This window comes from Ptychodera flava, chromosome 9, assembly GCF_041260155.1.
Source record: "Ptychodera flava strain L36383 chromosome 9, AS_Pfla_20210202, whole genome shotgun sequence".
NCBI classification, from domain to species: Eukaryota; Metazoa; Hemichordata; class Enteropneusta; family Ptychoderidae; genus Ptychodera; species Ptychodera flava.
Window position 1 is genome coordinate 17,697,463 of NC_091936.1, and position 19,250 is coordinate 17,716,712.

The 19,250-nt window shown below is 38.6% G+C and overlaps 2 protein-coding genes across 5 annotated transcripts; both read right to left on the minus strand.

Annotated features, from left to right (window-relative positions):
• Window positions 1-1,039: 1,039 nt before the first annotated feature.
• LOC139140203 (methyltransferase-like protein 27) lies at window positions 1,040-6,131 on the minus strand. 3 transcript variants are annotated; one of them, XM_070709290.1, is made up of 6 exons: window positions 6,033-6,131; window positions 4,516-4,633; window positions 4,272-4,391; window positions 3,642-3,780; window positions 2,299-2,391; window positions 1,040-1,813 (listed from the first exon to the last, which is right to left on the minus strand). In XM_070709290.1, exons 2-6 carry the CDS (start codon window positions 4,612-4,614, stop codon window positions 1,632-1,634), a joined length of 633 nt encoding a protein of 210 aa, XP_070565391.1. In that variant the 5' UTR covers window positions 4,615-4,633; window positions 6,033-6,131; the 3' UTR covers window positions 1,040-1,631. The 3 variants fall into 3 exon arrangements, with proteins under 3 accessions (XP_070565391.1, XP_070565392.1, XP_070565393.1); XM_070709291.1 differs by having other exon boundaries at window positions 6,016-6,117; XM_070709292.1 differs by lacking the exon at window positions 6,033-6,131 and adding an exon at window positions 5,733-5,876.
• Window positions 6,132-12,963: 6,832 nt separating this feature from the next.
• On the minus strand, window positions 12,964-18,363 carry LOC139140201 (methyltransferase-like protein 27). Of its 2 annotated transcripts, none has more exons than XM_070709284.1 (6): window positions 18,231-18,363; window positions 16,490-16,613; window positions 16,243-16,362; window positions 15,567-15,705; window positions 14,252-14,344; window positions 12,964-13,751 (listed from the first exon to the last, which is right to left on the minus strand). In XM_070709284.1, exons 2-6 carry the CDS (start codon window positions 16,592-16,594, stop codon window positions 13,570-13,572), a joined length of 639 nt encoding a protein of 212 aa, XP_070565385.1. In that variant the 5' UTR covers window positions 16,595-16,613; window positions 18,231-18,363; the 3' UTR covers window positions 12,964-13,569. The 2 variants fall into 2 exon arrangements, with proteins under 2 accessions (XP_070565385.1, XP_070565386.1); XM_070709285.1 differs by having other exon boundaries at window positions 18,248-18,349.
• Between the last annotated feature and the right edge of the window lie 887 nt (window positions 18,364-19,250).

Below are 19,250 nucleotides of genomic sequence, written 5' to 3' on the forward strand. Positions count from 1 at the left end.
TTCCTACAGTTTCTTATATATATATATATATATATATATATATATATATATATATATATATATATATATATATATATATATATATATATATATATATATATATATATATACACACATTGAATACAGGATATCCCTTCAAATAATTAGGGCAAAGACTTCACAATTAATGCATATGAATTAACTTAAACAGTATTGAATGCCTGTTCTATAATATTCTCGACAAATTTGATTCTTCCATCCTTGGTCACGTGCCGATCTATCCGTAAAGTTAAATAACCGAACATTTAAAATGTGCGGTGAATGTGGCTCAGCTTAACGCTCAAACACAGGTTATTGCTTAGAAATCATAGTTTATTGAATTCGAAGTTTATTGTTTTCATTTCTAACTTTTAACCTGGAAAGGTTATTCAATGTCAGAAAAAGTGGTAATTTCACAAAGAATGCAATAACTCTTTAGGTTGTCTCAGTTTTTGGAGTAACTGCGTTTGTGTCGAAGCTTCTATGTGACTGTCAATATAACGCATACCAAACGTATAGCGCATCAATTATATATTTAGTCTGTCACATTCCATCACTTCAACAGTAGACATGCTCACATTGATTTCTTGCTCCCTATAAATTGTACGTTTAACTGAATTACCATTGGTACAGAAAAACGGATTAAGAAACATGAACCGTAGGCTGTGCCCCCTAATTACTAAGTCTCCATATTGTCAAGGTGCCAGAAAGAAACTAAATTATGAACAAAAACCACCGAAAAAGTCGTCAGCGTAAAAAAATCAACAGGTACTACATGTATGGACACATAAACCAATTATACGAGTAGGTGTAGGAAGGTAGATGACAATATAGGTAGTAAAAAGCATACTAGATGGTGCACATATAACACCAATCATAGGTCATGACCTTTAACCTCAGCAATTATCCAAATGCGACAGACGGACAGACGTCGACAACTGGGGCGACAAAACGCAAATGCAGCCTCTCTCTGAACATGCATTCATGATGATAGATGCAAAATAAAGCAGACAACAGACGATTTATCAGTGGAACACTGATTTATTTTATAACTATTTCCAAGACAATATGGGATATTAATATCAATGAACCTATTGGTTCACACCAGAACATTTAAAAAGCCATCCAACTTACAATTCATGATCAATATAACACTATTCGCAACTGCACTACAATTATCTGGCTCAATTTGAAGATTTCAATCTATTGCATTTAACAAAATAATTGATATGCCACAAACATGCACAGCTTTGAAAAAAAGAAAATATAATAAAACATATCTGTTTTCGCTAGAACTGTGTCAGTCACATGCAACACATATCAAGACAGCCTAAATCACATTACACAAAAACGTATCGATGTTACTGTTTTACCATGTACTGTGGTTCTGAAGAAGCAAAATCAGCATTTTAGTAATCTTGAAACATCAACAAACGGTAAAAACATTTAAGAATTACGAAGTAAAAACAAAAGCCCGGGTTTTTTGTTAATGCAGAGTGCAGTCAAATGATTTCTGTTACCATTTCATTGTATGCAACAAAACATTGAATTATTAAGATCATTAATATCCGAGTCATCTTTAGTTGTTTTTCCTTCTGTGGCTTGTTGAGTGGCTAGAGTATCTTCATCGTGATGGCATAGCAACCAGAAGCATTTTTGTCTCCAGTTATTATGTACGCGGGGAGGTAGAAATCGTCCGTGACCTCTATGACCTTAGTTTCCATCAACTTCTTGAAGGTGTCCCCCTTCACCAAGTGAATAAATTTTTCATTCGCAGCGATCACGATGAAGCCTCCTGTGAAAGAGAGGGAAAATTCAGGTCAAATTTTCGAGGATCAAATTTTGAACTGTAATTGTGAACTAAAACTATACGAATGCAAGCTATTGATATCGTTACAAGATTGGCATATTAGCATACTCAAAGAACTTCCACTGGTTGGTGAAAATCACACTGACAAAAGCTGTAAATATTTGTAAAACTCTATTCATTGAAACCAAAAAGGATGGAAGATTTTCAGATACGAGAAAGAGCATCCCATCTAACACTTAGCAACCACAATTTCCAGCCTGAACGGAAAAAGAGGGGCGCTTTCGTTCAATGCATGCGTGTGTAGGTCATTGATAAAACGAAATCACCCCAAAAGCATAATGTTTGTCAATTACTGTTGTATCCATTTGCGGTCGTTCTAAAGTTGCTGCGTACTCACAGCACGCATCGCAACGTTACCAAGATGTATAGAGATGCAAAGACAATGACGTCAGCTTCCCCCCCAAGTTTACCTGGTTTAACAACTCTCGTCCATTCGTGGAAAACGACATCTGTCAAGTGACCAGAACCAAAAGCGCCACTGCAAATGATAGCGTCATACGAATCTGCAGAGAGATGCATCAAAAACGAGATGTCATATTGATTACTAAAAATCATTTAAGGTAGTATGCGCCTCTAAAGTGAAAGACATACTTGTGCTCAAACTTTCCTGAATGAAACTTTCAACAATTCTCTTACCAAATCAACAATAAAAATAGAGGGCCTAGCGAAAGTAATTACCCAACATTTGCGATATTGTGAAATTCAAAATGACCGCCATTCCTGTGTTAACTCTATGTGGGAAAATTGAAGTTTGGATTTTCGAAATACTAAGCCGGTGAAAGATTTTCTTTCTGAAACAGCTTTAATATGAGCCCCCACAAGTGGTAGATCAGAAAAAGAACTGTAGAAATTTGAGAGTCTTGCGCGTTCTACCTTAATATTTTGCTAAATGAGTACTTTTAGCGATTTATGGAATTCACAAACTTCAGTCATTTAGTTAAAGGGAAGGAGTCGTCGGAACTCTGCTCAAAGGTTGCCGGGGACCCCCTACGACCGATGTAAACCATGTATTAGGGTAGATTGGTGATTGATGAAAGCTCAAAACACGTTTTTTTTACAATGAATATCGTAAAATTTAAATATTGCAGCTATGTTAACGTGATGTATCTAGATCATGCATGAAATACATTGTATGTAACTAAAACGTCGCACCCGTGCAGTTTCGACGACCCCTCCCTTTAAGGCAGTACGCGCCTCGAAAGTTAAGGACAAACTTTTGCTCAAAATTTCCTCAATGAAACTTTCAACCGTTCTCTTGTCAAATCGAGAATAAAAATCAGGGGTCAGCGTGCAAAGCTTGGTACTTGAGAAACAAATTACCCAACATTTACCATTGTTTGATATTTGAGGAAAATAAAATTTTCGAAAAGACATAATATTTGTTACACCAAAAGTTTTAAGCCAGCCCCCATAAGTACTAGACCAGAGTATCGAAAACGATTGAGAGCCAGAATATCTGTTCCCGAGGCATTCTGAATGGTCTATTAGAGAAAATAAGTGAAATAAAGATTTTCTCAAGTGGATATTTTCAGGGTACAAATATTTAATTCCAGTTATCGGAAGAGCTTACTTCTTCACTACTTTGCTCATCTTATGGTCAATTTCCTAAACACTTGTACTAAGTTAGGCAAACGGTAAATGACATGTACTGTTAAAATATGCATCTGAACTGATTGGATGGCTCATTATGAATGGAGACAGTTCATTGGTCTGGAACTCGTCCATTGTCTGACTGTAGGGATTTATAAGCGACCTTTTTGAACGCCGTCCATTGGTTGAGCACCCAGTGTTTCGGCCAACAGTTTTGAGTATATTCCCTTTTCACGAGCGAGTTGAAGGCTACCCTCCGACATGTCGACGCCATCGATGTTGTCATATCCCATGGCTCGCAACTGCAAGAACAAAGAAGGGGGTAGATAGGAGTCATTTAATTGGTTTTTTTCGGACACTTTTGTTGACACAAAATGAAAGACATTCAGTTCGATCGACTATTCCAGTGTGAGGTTATACATTATTGATATTGGAACTATTAAAAGCTGAAATACCAAAAGCGGCGAATGTATATATAAGTCTTGCTCTCTTTCCAATAGTTGCCGCTGGCTGCGCTGTGCCAACGAATAGGGTCAGGTCACACAACAAAGTAAACGTGTACGTTCGGTGTGAAGAAAGACTGAGAAAGGACAGTACTCCGACGCAAAAACGTCGTAGACGATGTACGAACAAGGCAGGGGACACTGTCAAACCCATTCCATAGGGAGCGATGCAAGTCACGAACAAAATAACATGTTACCCGTGCATTAAACAGGGGATAATTGACCTTCATGAGAGCACGTGGACAACACGTCCTAAACTCGTTACACAGAAGATATTGTGAAGCGTGCACCTGTTCTCCGACCAATCCAGTTCCGCACGCACAGTCCAAGATCCTTGCATGCTTGTCGCTCACGACTTTGCTTAAGGCCTCGCCTATGTATTTCGGTCCATTGTAGCGGCCGCTGAAACCCTGCGTGACGAAAAATCATGAAATTAAAAACAACTCGTGCACTCAATAAACTACACATGAATATACATGCTGTCTACTTTGAAATACAAAGACGTGTCATTGTCTGACACAATTATTCAATTACCTCATCATAGGAAATACTCCATTTGTCGTAGAGGGTTTTCAAACTGTCTGTGGTCTCTGCAGGGTCGTAGGCTTGGTTCAGCGTTCGGTGAAAATCCATTCTATTTAGTTACGTATACCTAACAAAGTGTGTAGATGAAAGCGTTACTTGGATCGTGGAGGACATATCAACATAAAACAATATCAGTCATCATATTATAGCTTTATTAATACTAGTGAATTTGTGACGTCATCCTCCAGATTATTACTGATAATGTATTCTTATACCCAAATTGTACTATTGTGACTCCAGATGTTTCCTACATCTACTAATTCACTGGCATTGCCAAAAACTATAAAATAATAATGTACCCCTTTCTGATCCATAATGCAGCCAGCTGATTGGTCGAGACGTGAAAATACCCATGCTACATTCGCTATATAATACAGCTGGACACATTCCTTTGTTGGGGTTTCACACTGGAATTTCAATAAATTATAATATTATGGATATATAGTATGATTTTGACCACTTCGCTCAACATATGCGCTCGTTATCGCTAGTGCATATACAATTATATATCGCAATTTCTCTGTGCAGTACACAGTTTGACTTCTTATGAGATGCTCTCCATGGCAGAAATTAAAGGCGCTTGGAGAAAGTTAATTTATATATTTGATCTCGAAAGGGAATGGTTTACAGGTTCTTTATCGAAAATTTGAGCTAGAGTTTAAAATTTCAATGAGACGGGTTCAGCCGTAAATATTATTGCTCGTTCGGCGCACTGTACAGTTTATTACTATTCTTCTCGTGACCTGACAGAAATGTCATGCACGTACAATGTGGGACTCGTACCACGATATCGCATCTCATGTCGTGCCATATCAATCTTTTTTGTCAGCTGTACAATGGACTCCGAGACAGTCTCACCTCGATAGTTGTGCCGACCACGGAGGTGTAGTCCGAGACGCTACAACTCCGTATACTGACAAAGTTGAACCACTGCTGACTGCTAGCACGGATGTATGTGGTAAGTCCATGCTGCTAGTAAGGATGGACATGCTCAAGTTTGCACACTGTCAAATCGACAGGTCGCAGGAAAGCGCATGGGTATCATACCAATGCACAGTTTAAACAGGTATTGTGCGCTACAGCTACAAATGAAAAACAGTCCGGTGAAAGTACACGCTATTAAGTCTACCTACTTTTGAGCCGCTTTGGTCAGTCACACAACTCACCGTGTTACGCGTTTGCGACTTGTAGAAGTAGCCCGCTTCCGTACAAATACCCTCCCGACAATTGAAGAAGAGCCAAGAGAAAAGGGAAGACCTTTTGTACGTCATACGCGCACTTCAGAACTGTGCCTGAGAATGCGCTAAACGACTTGAAAGCTGAATAGTCAAATATCGGTCTGTCGCCCGAGTACAGAAGTCAGCTGCACACACGGGAGCACCAAAAGTCAATTGAAGAGTTAGCCTAAAATCCTAAACCTAACCCCCTGGACATTTCAAATAAGCTTACCCTGTTAAAATACAGACCTTAACGTGTAAACAGGAGCTTCTAAATGGTGTTGTGAAGTGCAAATCGTGAGCGAGGGAGAACCACTGCGTAAACGCCCACAGACAAATGTCAACAACGGCGCATGCGTGCTTGAAATAGGTCACTGGACACATTAATTTGACGCCTCCTGTTCACAAAGGCATCGATACCTCTAGACATGTTAGTTAGGTACATGAATGCTGTGTTTGCCTATTGCATATACAAACCGAAGAACAAGCTGTTTTAAAATCGCTATTTCTCGTAACCCGGTAAATTAGACAATCAAAAGCTCACTGAAGATGATGTCAAGGTTTTAATACTTTTTGTGAAGAGAATCTCAGGAAAATGCTGACACAGCAATTTTCTTAAAAAAATTGCTGTCGACAGTTGTACTACATCACCTTGCAAAACCTGTCAATGCATCGTTTTGATCGGACGAAAGATCACGCCGGCTGTGCGTGACAGCTTTTCCCCACATAGATTTAGACGTGGTGGGTTTGGCGTGTTTGGGGCAAATCGGCCATACCCATCACATCTATTAAAAATTATGAGTTTACTTTTCTTGTTTAGGGACTGGTCAGTTTCTTCGGCCGGGGGGGGCGGTGGATTTATGGGGGGGTCACCCTGTATTTGACTTTGGTGATAGGGGGGGTCACCATGTTTTTGAAATGCCCAATAGGGGGGTCAGTGTGTTTTTGAATTTCGACACAGGCTCATCATTGCCTAAAATGCATCGTGTCAACCTCAAATTTCATCATTCAGTTGCATTTTTCGGCGAGCCCTTCGGGCGCGTAAATAATCAGACATATTTTTCAGCACGCCCAACTTTAATATATCAGGTATACATATATCAGAGATATCTGTATGTTCAATATTTTTCAGCATGGTCTTCGAGCGCATTACTTTAGTATATCAGATATTTTTCAGCACGCCTTTCCTGTGCATTACTTTAATATACAAGACATATGTATCAGAGATATCAGGTTGTTTCGTATTTTGCTCCGTGCCCTTCGGGCGCAATACTTTAATAAATCAGAGATATATGCCAGAGATATCTTGATGTTTGCTAAGTGAAAGTGTACCGTTATGAAATCTGCATTTCATATGATAAGCAAGACAAATTCCTGATACTTTTCTGTTCTCTCTATGAGAATTCAGTATGAGAAAGCAAGACGCACAAATATTTCACAATATATATTTGATACAGTGACTTATTTTAGAGATAGAAAAATGACAAAATATCATTCGTTCTCATTGATGCAACTGTTTTCCTTTGTATCTCAGGTTTTCTGTAGGATGATGCTTTTTTATGACCAAAATTACATTTAAAAAAGGCTGTTTTTGTCATTATTAGCTGTGCTTTTATGGTTTCAATGTTACAAGAAAAGGTCATCTCAGACACTGCACACATCAGCCTGAGGTTTTGCTAAAATGCCTCTCTATGGCTCCTCAGGAGATTTAATTGGATGACTGGCAAGTCTTAACACCCGTCAACATTTTTGATTTACTGCTTTTTCCTCTTTGATATTAATGATTGACATCATTTTCTGTACAACAGTTCAGGACATCTGGTTAAGCATAGAAAGTGTGAAATACATTTACAGCTCATTCAAAATGTACTGTATTCAAACTTTAAGATTGACACTTTGAAATTCCTATCTTACAACTGACATATCAACAATTTCTTTAAAACACAGAATGACTGTTAAAATATAAATGTATGTAATATATATATATATATATATATATATATATATATATATATATATATATATATATATATATATATATACACTATATATATATATATATATATATATATATATATATATATATATATATATATATATATATATATATATATATATATATATATATATATATATATATATATAAAATTTGTGTCCACCTTTTGTTTTACAGTTGTCGCGTGTGGGCGGTCACCCTGTTTTTGAAATTTGGAATAGGGGGTCACCCTGTTTTCAAAATGGAATAGGGGGTCAGCCACTTTTGACGTCGGCAAAAAATAATCCACCCCCCCAGGCCGAAGAAACTGACCAGTCCCTTACGCACATACTCATATCTGTTGGAAATTTTAGGAATGGCTGTTACATCAGGTAGACAACACCCGCACGTGCTTCCATGTGTCAGTCATTCAATGGTGTTGTGAAGTTCCAAACGTGAGCGGGGGAGAACCACTGCTTACACGCCAACAGACGAATGTCAACAACGGCGCATGCGTGCTTGAAATAGGTCACTGGACAAATTAATTTGACGCCTCCTGTTCACAAAGGCATCGGTACCTCTAGACATGTTAGTTAGGTACATGAATGCTGTGTTTGCCTATTCCATTGACTTGCATGTACAAACGCAAGAACACGCTGTTTTACAGCGAGGGCACGACTTATCGGAACACCAAATTAGGTAATTAACAGGCAACTTAGCTGAGCACTTTGCAATTTGACCTGGCATTCACCTAAACAGAGTCTGTTTTATTGTCTGAAGACTGATAAGAAATCCACCAAACTCAGCAGGCAGCTCCTCCACTGAGTAAACTGATATGCCTACACAGGGACAACCCATTTTCAACTGGCATCTAGTTCATGGGAAAATTGTGAAAAGGGGGATTAAATATTACGATGTAACACAATCTATTGTACTCATTTTGTGTCCTGGGCCTGAACCTGACAGGTTTTGCCTCTGTATGATATTTAAAATTGAAACATCGCAGCATCCCTTGTAAATCTAGAGTTACAAAACTTGTCAAATTTACCATCTTCCATGAGCCCACCACCGACGTTGATGGAACAGTCCATTTTTATCATATGATTGGATGGTTGCTCTGACAGTCAGTGTTTCTTCAATGTATGTAATTGTGATTAAAAAACTGGTAATAACATGCCTATATACAAAAACAGGACACAAAATGACAGCGGCAAATCATGTTTTACACTTTACAACATTTTATTCCGGCCCTTCAAAACTCTCCCATCAACTACATGCAGCTGCCAGTCAAAAATGTTTTTTGCAGTGTAGGCATATCAGTTTACTCAGTGGAGGAGCTGCCTGCTGAGTGTGGTGGATATCTTATCAGTCTTCAGACCATAAAACAGACTCTTGTTTAGGTAAATGCCAGGTCAAATAGCAAAGTACTCAGCCAAGTTGCTGGGTAATTACCTAATTTGGTGTTCCGATAACTCGTGCGCCAAATATCGCTATTTCTCGTAGCCCGGTAAATTAGACAATCGATAGCTCACTGAAGATGATGTCAAGGTTAGTACTTCTGTTGGAGAGAACCTGCAGAAAATGCTGACTCTGCAATTTTCTTTAAAAAAATTGCTGTCGACAGTTGTATTATATCTGTCAATGCATTGTTTTGATCGGACGAAAGATCACGCCGCCCCTGTGGTAATATACTAGGTAAATCGACGTCAGCAGAACAATAGTAGATGATTAAATAGGTGGGGATAATGAACAAGCTGCATAAATCTTTTGAAGGTTTATTTTTTTAGAACTACCTGCGTAATTAGAATATTTAGCTCTCACTTTGCCACATATATTGTCACATGTCGTAGCCGGGTACGTGTGCTATGTATGTGTCCGTCAGCAGTGCTTGGTTCCGGACGCTAGATTTCTGTCAGACGACGATAGCTCAATTTTCAAATCTAACTTCGCTTTTTTGATGCTCAAACTGCAAAAAAAAATCCACCATCAATGTCAGAAACAATGTGTTAAGATATTAGAATAGTAAGACCCCCTCCCCCGATATACGCTCGATGTTCTCTCCATTTGGGCCACACAGTTCTCTCCGCATCGCGATCGCCCAGCCGTTTACACCCGCTTGCGCCGAGGGTTATTGCTTACTAAACAGTATATCATTATCTCCAATGCTTGGTCGCAAAACACTTGTGACTGCATAGATTTACAATCGTTTGTAGAAGCAACGACTGATAAACCAACGTTGAAGTTAGATGACTTGCTCGAGTCTCAACCAGTTCCCTGCATCTCTGGGGTTAAAATTTGTCACAAAGCAATATAAGGTGCATGGTATCAAAGGGTTATTAAAGATATGCAATTGATCTTAAAAGTAAAACGGAAACGTCACCTTTTCTTGTCACCTCGCTGCCACCCACAGCACATAACAATATTCCAAACGTTGCGTAATCCTTCGCATTAATGTGGAAAAGGCGTCACCAAAAGCGCTGAAAATTCGGTGAGAGGTCTAGTTTAATATAATTAGGTTCTATATGTAGTTTGTTACGAGATGATGGTTTTCCGATAAAGGCTGACAATGAAGTATTTCCCCCCATTTTTGTAATAAAAAGGGAGTGTTATTTTTCAAATCAACTGGGTACTAAATCAATCGGTTATAGTGTATCAAAAACCCATTAGTTGAACAATTAGAAATCACCAATTTTTGCGACTGTCAACTCGTATGTTTGATAAATAATTCCACCTTTTCCGCTAGAAATTTCACCAATATTTATTCAGAAATTGATCTCTTGACCCTTACACCCTCAGCACTCTGGGTGGTATATCCACATTGTTTTCTAAAAAAAATTGTCATTTGCGCAGTACGAAAAACGCAAAGTTCAGCAGCTTGATAATTAGTTATGGCGGAAATCAAGTTTAATATTCTAAGCATAATGAGTCTTTCATAAAACAGTAAATTCACGTGTGTAAAATTACCAGTATGTACAGTCGGGTATTTGGAGTCATGAAACTAGTTAATTCCAAGCCCTGACATTGACAACTAACATTTGAGTAAATAATTTATATAGTGCAATACTGTATTATTTTACATGTGATAATATTGTCCTTAAGAGAGAGTGTAGTAACTTTATTTTATTCCATGGGGGTAAGAGAGAGAGCGAGAGAGAGAGAGAGAGAGAGAGAGAGAGAGAGAGAGAGAGAGAGAGAGAGAGAGAGAGAGAGAGAGAGAGAGAGAGAGGAGAGAGAGAGAGAGAGAGAGAGAGAGAGAGAGAGAGCGACAGACAGACAGACAGCAGACAGACATAGACAAATAGACAGACAGAGACCGAGATACAAAGTCTGAGCAAGAAGGAGACATAGTTCTGTTTAAACAGAATGAGGGAGAGAGGCAGAAAGACAGATGAGCTGTCTGAGACAGACGGACAGAGGGCGCTATTGCCTGCGAATTTGTTAAACTCAAAGTACCAATGCATGACAAGGATTTCTAATCTATTTTTGTTGTATTTCGACTCGATACCAAATCCATTACGAGCTTGTCCTAAGCATATAGTATATTTAAGTGACTTTGGTGATACCTAAAACAAGACTTAGATGTCGCTACCAACATTGCTAAAAAGCATATTTAATAGTTTTCGTAATATGATTTTACAAGTTTCACCTCTATATGTATTAGGTTTACTAGAATAGCAAAATACCATATTTTTATCACTTCATGGACACCCTTACAAAGTAGACATATTAAACTTGGCCAACGTTTGCAGTCGTTACAACAAAATCGTTTATATAATTAAATAGTTCTCATCACTGGTTTTTTAAGAAATCGGGCTGACGTAATATTACTTCTGCTAATATGTTATGCCTAGATCCATTTAATTAAAAACGACGTTAGCATAATCTTCTTGTCTTGATCCACAGTGCGATGAATGCTAAAGCCATAAACCCGATAATCGAAGCCAAAAGAATCTCGATATCCTGATGAAAATTAGCCTGCAAAAGAAACAGAGGCAGCCATTACTGTACCTGTCATTGAAAGAAAGATCATGGTTGTAGTGGACTTTTAGCAACAGACAACTTCCGTACAATGGGAGGCCTTTTTGAATGTCAAATCCACATTCTAAAACGTTCAATACATTTAAAATGAAAATGTCTTACATTTGCAAACATTCGAATGAGAGGCATATAAGCATTACAACATCTTACAACCTCTTAAATGTATCACAGAAAAATAATTTACAATATATATATATATATATATATATATATATATATATATATATATATATATATATATATATATATATATATATATATATATATATATATATATTGTATCAATATTGAATATAGGATATCCCTCTAAATAATGGAAAAAATATTTCACAATTAATGCATATTGAATGCCTGTTCTATAATATTCTCGACAAGTTTGATTCTTTCATCCTTGGTCACGTGCCGATCTATCCGTAAAGTTGCCTGTAAATGTGAATGTGGTTCACTCATAGTTCGTCAAAATAATTGTTTCATTTCTTACTTTAACCTGGAAAGGTTATTCAATGTCAGAAAAAAGGTAATTTCACAGAGAATGCAGTAACTCTTTAGGTTGTCTCAGTTTTTGGAGTAACTGCGATTGTGTCGAAGCTTCTATGTGACTGTCAATATAACGCATATTCACAAACGTATAGCGCATCAATTATATATTTAGTCTGTCACATTCCATCACTTCAACAGTAGACATGCTCACATTGATTTCTTGCTCCCTATAAATTGTACGTTTAACTGAATTACCATTGGTACAGAAAAACGGATTAAGAAACATGAACCGTAGGCTGTGCCCCCTAATTACTAAGTCTCCATATTGTCAAGGTGCCAGAAAGAAACTAAATTATGAACAAAAACCACCGAAAAAGTCGTCAGTGTGTAAAAATCAACAGTTACTACATGTATGGACAATTATACGAGTAGGTGTAGGAAGGTATATGCAAATACAGGTAGTAAAAGGCATACTATATGGGACACACAATCACGAAATGAGAAATAACACCGCAAATTTAATCATATACAGTAACTTACACATTACATCAATCATACGTCATGACATCTAACCTCAGCAATTATCCAAATGCGACAAACGGACAGGTGTCGGCAACTGGGGCGATAACACTCTTTCTGAGAATGCATTCATAACGATAGATGAAAAATAAAGTACACAACAGACGGTTTGTCAGTGTCAAGAGAATGTGGGATATTAATATCAATGAAGCTATTTGATTACACTGGAACATTAAAAAAGCCATCCAACTTACAATTCATGATCAATATAACGCTCAATTACAATACAATACAATATTCGCCAATTACAATACAATTATCTGGCTCAATTTGAAGATTTTAGTCTATGGCACTCAAGAATATAATTGATATGCCACAAATATGCACAGCTTAGCTTTGAAAAAAAAGGAAATTTAATAAAAGATATATGTTTTCGCTAGAACTGTGTCTGTCACATGCAACACACATCAAGATAGCCTAAATCACAGTACACAAAGACGTATCGATGTTACTGTCTCACCTAATGCTATGATGGTAAGTCCTGTGGTTCTCAAGAAGCAAAATCAGCATTTAAGTAATCTTGAAACATCAACAAACGGTAAAATATTTAAGAATTATGAAGTAAAAACAAAAGCCCGTTTTGTTTGTTAATGCCGAGTGTGGTCAAATGATTCCTGTTCCCATTTGATTGTATGCAACGAAATACTGAATTAATAAGATCATTAAGATCCACGTCATCTTTAGTTGTTTTTCCTTCTGTGGTTTGTTGAGTGGCTAAAGTATCTTTATCGTGATGGCATAACAACCAGAAGCATTTTTGTCTCCAGTTGCTAGGTACGCGGGAAGGTAGAAATCGTCCGTGACCTCTATGACCTTAGTTTCCATCAACTTCTTGAAGGTGTCTCCCTTCACCAAGTGAATAAATTTTTCATTCGCGGCGATCACGATGAAGCCTCCTGTGAAAGAGAGGGAAAACTCAGGTCAAATTTTCGAGGATCAAATTGTGAACTGTAATTGTGAACTGAAACTATACGAATGCAAGCTGTTGATATCGTTATAAGATTGCCATATTAGCATACTCAAAGAACTTCAACTAATCGGTGAAAACTAATCACATCGACAAAAGCTGTAAAGATTTGTCAACCTCTATTCATTAAAAAGGAATGGAAGATTTTCAGATACGAGAAAGAGCATCCCATCCAACGCTTAGGAACCACAATTTCCACTGCAGCCTGTACGAGACTAGAGGGGCGCGCTCGTTCAATGCAAGCGTATGTATGTCATTGATAAAACGAAATCACCCAAAAAGCATATTGCTTGCGACATTTGTCAATTACTGTTGTATCCATTTGCGGTCGTTCTAAAGTTGCTGCGTACTCACAGCACGCATCGCAACGTTACCAAGATGTATAGAGATGCAAAGACAATGACATCAGCTTTTCCCACCAAAGTTTACCTGGTTTAACAACTCTCGTCCATTCGTGGAAAACGACATCTGTCACGTGACCAGAAACAAAAACGCCACAGCAAATGATAGCGTCATACGAATCTGCAGAGAGATGCATCAAAAACGAGATGTCATATTGATTACTAAAAATCATTCAAGGTAATATGAGCATCGAAAGTGAAAAACTTACTTTTGCTCAAACTTTCCTAAATGAAACTTTCAACCATTCTCTTACCAAAGGTCGGGGGCCTGGCGAAAGTAATTACCCAACATTTTGCGTTATTTACAATTCAAAATGGCCATCATTCCTGTGATAACTCTATGTGGGAACATTTAAGTTTGTATTTTCGAAAAAGTATGCCGGTGAAAGATTTTCTTTCTCTAAGAGCTTTAAAATGAGCCCCAACAAGTGGTAGATCAGAAAAAGAACTGTAGAAATTTGAGTCTGGCGCGTTGTACCTTAATATTTTGCTAGATCAATTAAAGACTATAACTTACGTTTAGCGATTTATGGAATTCACAAGCTTCAGTCACTTAGCTAAAGGGAGGAGGGTCGTCGGAACTCTGCTCGAAGGTTGCCGTGTATTAGGGTACATTGGTGATTGATGAAAGGTAAAAACACGTTTGTTAACAATGAATATCGTAAAATTTAAATGTTGCAGCTATGTTAACGTGATGTATCCAGATCGTTCATAAAATACATTGTTTGTAAATTAAAAAGTCGTACCCGCGCAGTTCCGACGACCCCCTCCCTTTAAGGCACTACGTGACTCGAAAGTTAAACACAAACTTTTGCTCAAACTTTCCTCAATGAAACTTTCAACCGTTCTTTTATAAAAATCAGGGGTCAGCATGCAAAGCTTGGTACCGGAGAAACAAATTACCAAATATTTACCGATGTTTGATATTTGAGGAAATGTACAATTCTCGAAAAGACATTGAAAATTTTTGTTACATCACAAGTTTTAAGCCAACCCCCATAAGTACTAGACCAGAGTATCGAAAGCGATTGAGAGCCAGAATATCTGTTCCGGAGGCATTGTGAATAGTCTATTGGAAAAAAATAAGTGAAATAAAGATTTTCTCAAGTGGATATTTTCAGGTTACAAATATTTATAAATTAGAGCTTACTTTCTTCACTAATTTGCTCATCTTATGGTCAATTTCCTAAATACTTGTAGAAGTTGTACTAAGTTAGGCAAACGGTAAATGATATGCACTGTTAAAATATGCATCTGAACTGATTGGATGGCTCATTATGAATGGAGACCGTTCATTGGTCTAGAACTCGTGCATTGTCTGACTGCAGGGGTTTACACGTGACCTTTTTGAACGCCGTCCATTGGTTGAGCACCCAGTTTTTCGGCCAACAGTTTTGAGTATATTCCCTTTTCACGTGCGATTTGAAGGCTATCCTCCGACATGTCGACGCCATCGATGTTGTCATATCCCATGTCCCGCAACTGCAAGAGCAAATAAGGGGGCAGATGGAAGTCGTTTAACTGATTTTTTCTGACACTTTTGTTGAAATAAAATGAAAGACATTCAGTTCGATCAACTTTTCCAGTGTGAAGTTATACAATTATTGATAATGGAACTATTAAAAGCATACCAAAAGCGGCGAATGTATATAAGTCTTGCTCTCTTTCCAATAGTTGCCGCTGGCTGCGCTGTGCCAACGAATAGGGTCAAGTCACACAACAAAGTAAACGTGTACGTTCGGTGTGAAGAAAGACTGAGAAAGGACAGTACTCCGACGCAAAAATGTCGTAGACGATGTAGGAACAAGGCAGGGGACACTGCCAAACCCATTCCATAGGGAGCGATGCAAGTCACGAACAAAATAACATGTTACCCGTGCATTCAATTGGGGATAATTGAGGCAGTCTGGGTTAAGGGTTATTATTATTTGTCAGATATGATGGTGTGCACCTATCAGGATTGCACGTGGGCAACACGTCCTAAACTCGTTACACAGAAAGATATTGTGAAGCGTGCACCTGTTCTCCGACCAATCCAGTTCCGCATCCACAGTCCAAGATCCGCTCGTGCTTGTCGCTCACAACTTTGCTTAAGGCATCGGCAGCGTACTTCGGTCCATTGTAGCAGTCGCTGAAATCCTGCGAGACGAAAAAATCATGAAATTAAACAAACTCGTGCACTCTATAAACTATACATGAATATACATGCCATCTTCTTTGAAATATCTCAAAGACGTGTCGTTGTTTGATACAATTATTGGATTACCTTATCATAAGAAATACTCCATTTGTCATAGAAGTTTTTCACGCTGTCTGTGGTCGCTGCAGGATCATAGGCTTGGTTCAGCGTGTGGTGAAAATCGGAATCCATACTACTTTCTTACGTATACCTAACAAAGTGTGTAGATAAAAGCGTTACTTGGATCGTGGACGACATATCAACATAAAACAATATCAGTTATCATATTATAGCTTTATCAATACCAGTGATTTTGTGACGTCATCCTCCAGATTATTACTGATAATGTATTCTTGTACCCGAATTGTACTTTTGTGGCTCCAGATGTTTCCTACATCTACTAATTCACTGGCATTGCCAAAACTATAAAATAATAATGTACCCCCTTTCTCATCCATAATGGACTCGAGCAAACTTTGCACTCCATAATATACCTGGCTTGGCCTCGTACCTTATAGCGTGCAAAGTTCGCCATTACGGGCCGGGAGAGGGTATGTTATTGCTTAATTATGTCATACCAGTATATTGGTGGCGCAAAAGCAGCGAGCTGATTGGTCGAGACGTGAAAGTACCCATGCTATACTATATTCGCTATATAATACATATGGAACACAGGCGAGCTGGACACATTCCTTTGGGTTTCACACTGGAATTTCAATATATTATAATATTATGGTATAAAATCAATAATCCGCTTCACCGATGGATATACAGTGCAATTTTGAACAGTTCGCTCAACGTATGCGCCGTTATCGCCCTTGCATATACAATGATTTCTGTCGTGAACTGGTCAAAACTTCACTTGTGATTTAGACCAGCAATAGCTAACGCGGCAACAAAATAAGCCGAGTGTAACGCAACTTCCTCTATTCAAAGTTGACTTCTAATGAGATGCTCTCCCTGGCAGAAATTTCAGGCGCTCAGAGAAAGTTAATTTTTATATATGATCACGAAAGGGAATGGTTTGCAGGTTCTTTACCGAAAATTTGAGCTAAAGTTTAAAATTTCAACAACGAGGCGCATACAGCCGTAAGTATAATTGCCCGTTCGGCGCATTGTACAGTTTATTACTATTCGTCTCGTGACCTGACAGAAATGCCATGCACGTACAATGTGTACTCGTACCACGATATCGCATGTCATATCATGCCAAATCAACTTTTTTATCAGCTGTACAATGGACTCCGAGACAGAGTCTCACTTATGTACCTCGATAGTTGTGCCGACCACGGAAGTGTAGTGCGAGACGCCACAACTCCAACTCCAAAGTTGTCCCACTGCACTGCTGACAGTAAGGGTACCGGCCGGGGCTACAGGTGGATATGCTCACGTTTGCATCGTGTCAAATCGGCAGGCCGCAGGAAGCCGCATACACATCATACCACTGCACTGTTTAAACAGGTATTGTGCGCTACAGTTACAAATGAAGTGCACTCCTGTGAAAGTACACGCCCCTGCCCGAAAATGACCCTATCTCACTTGGAGCCGCTTTGCTCAGTCTCACAACTCACCGTGTTACGCGCTTGAGACTTGTAGAAGTCGCCCTCCCGACAGTTGAAAAATAGCCCAGAGAAAAAGGATGACCTTGTGTATGTCATCCGCACTTTAGAACTGTGCGTGAGAATGCGCTAAACGACTTGAAAGCTGAACAGTCAAATATCACTACGTCGCCCGAGTACCGAAGTCAGCTGCACGCACGCACCAAAGTCAATCCAGTGAAGAGTTAGGCTAATATCCTAAACCTTATCCCCTGCACATTTTCACATACCCTGTTAAAATATTGACCTTTCCATGTAAACAGGAGCTTCTAAATGGTGTCGTGAAGTTCCAAACGTGAGCGAGGGAGAACCACTGCGTAAACGCTCACAGACGAATGTCACAGACGGCGCATGCGTGTTTGAAATAGGTCACTGGACAGTAATTTGACGCCTCCTGTTCACAAGGCGTCAAGGGCATCGGTATCCCTAGACATGTTAGTTAGGTACATGAATGCTGTGTTTGCCTATTCCATTGACTTGCATGTACAAACGCAAGAACATGCTGTTTTAATATTGCTATTTCTCGCAATCCGGTATGTTAGACAATCGAAAGCTCACTGAAGATGATGTCAAGGTTAGGAAGCCGTCATTATTTACGGCTTTGGGGGGGGGGGGGTCCGGAGGAATTGCTTTAGAAACTCCAAAATTTCGAGAACCCCCCTGCCAACCATGACGTTTTTGAGTAACCCCCCTCTCTGCTACAGAAATTTTAAGTGACCCCCCCAAAAAAAAATCAGGCCCTGTATTAAAATTCAACAAATATACAAGAATCTGTATCGCTCAGGTATTTGAGGAGTTTATTTTACTACAATAAAAGATGGGTTTGTTGTCAAGGCATTCCACTGGTTTTAAACTTTATAGAATCAGAATTAGCTTGCTTCGCACATTTTCCCCTATCGGTAACCTATACAATGTAGAATATAGAAAGCAGACGTTTCTCATGAATGATCAGGCAAGTATCAATCTTTAATCAGGAAATACTGAACAATGTACTCAGTACTAGCCTCTAACACAAGGCTTGCTTGGGGCCTTGGAAGTGGTTAATTGCAAGCCCATAGTATTTGATAAATAATATTTGAATAATTTATATTGTACAACACTTACATGTGAATATTGTCCTCCTAAGAGAGTATTGTAACCTTATTTTATTGTACTGGAGAGAGAGAGAGAGAGAGAGAGAGAGAGAGAGAGAGAGAGAGAGAGAGAGAGAGAGAGAGAGAGAGAGAGAGAGAGAGAGAGAGAGAGAGAGA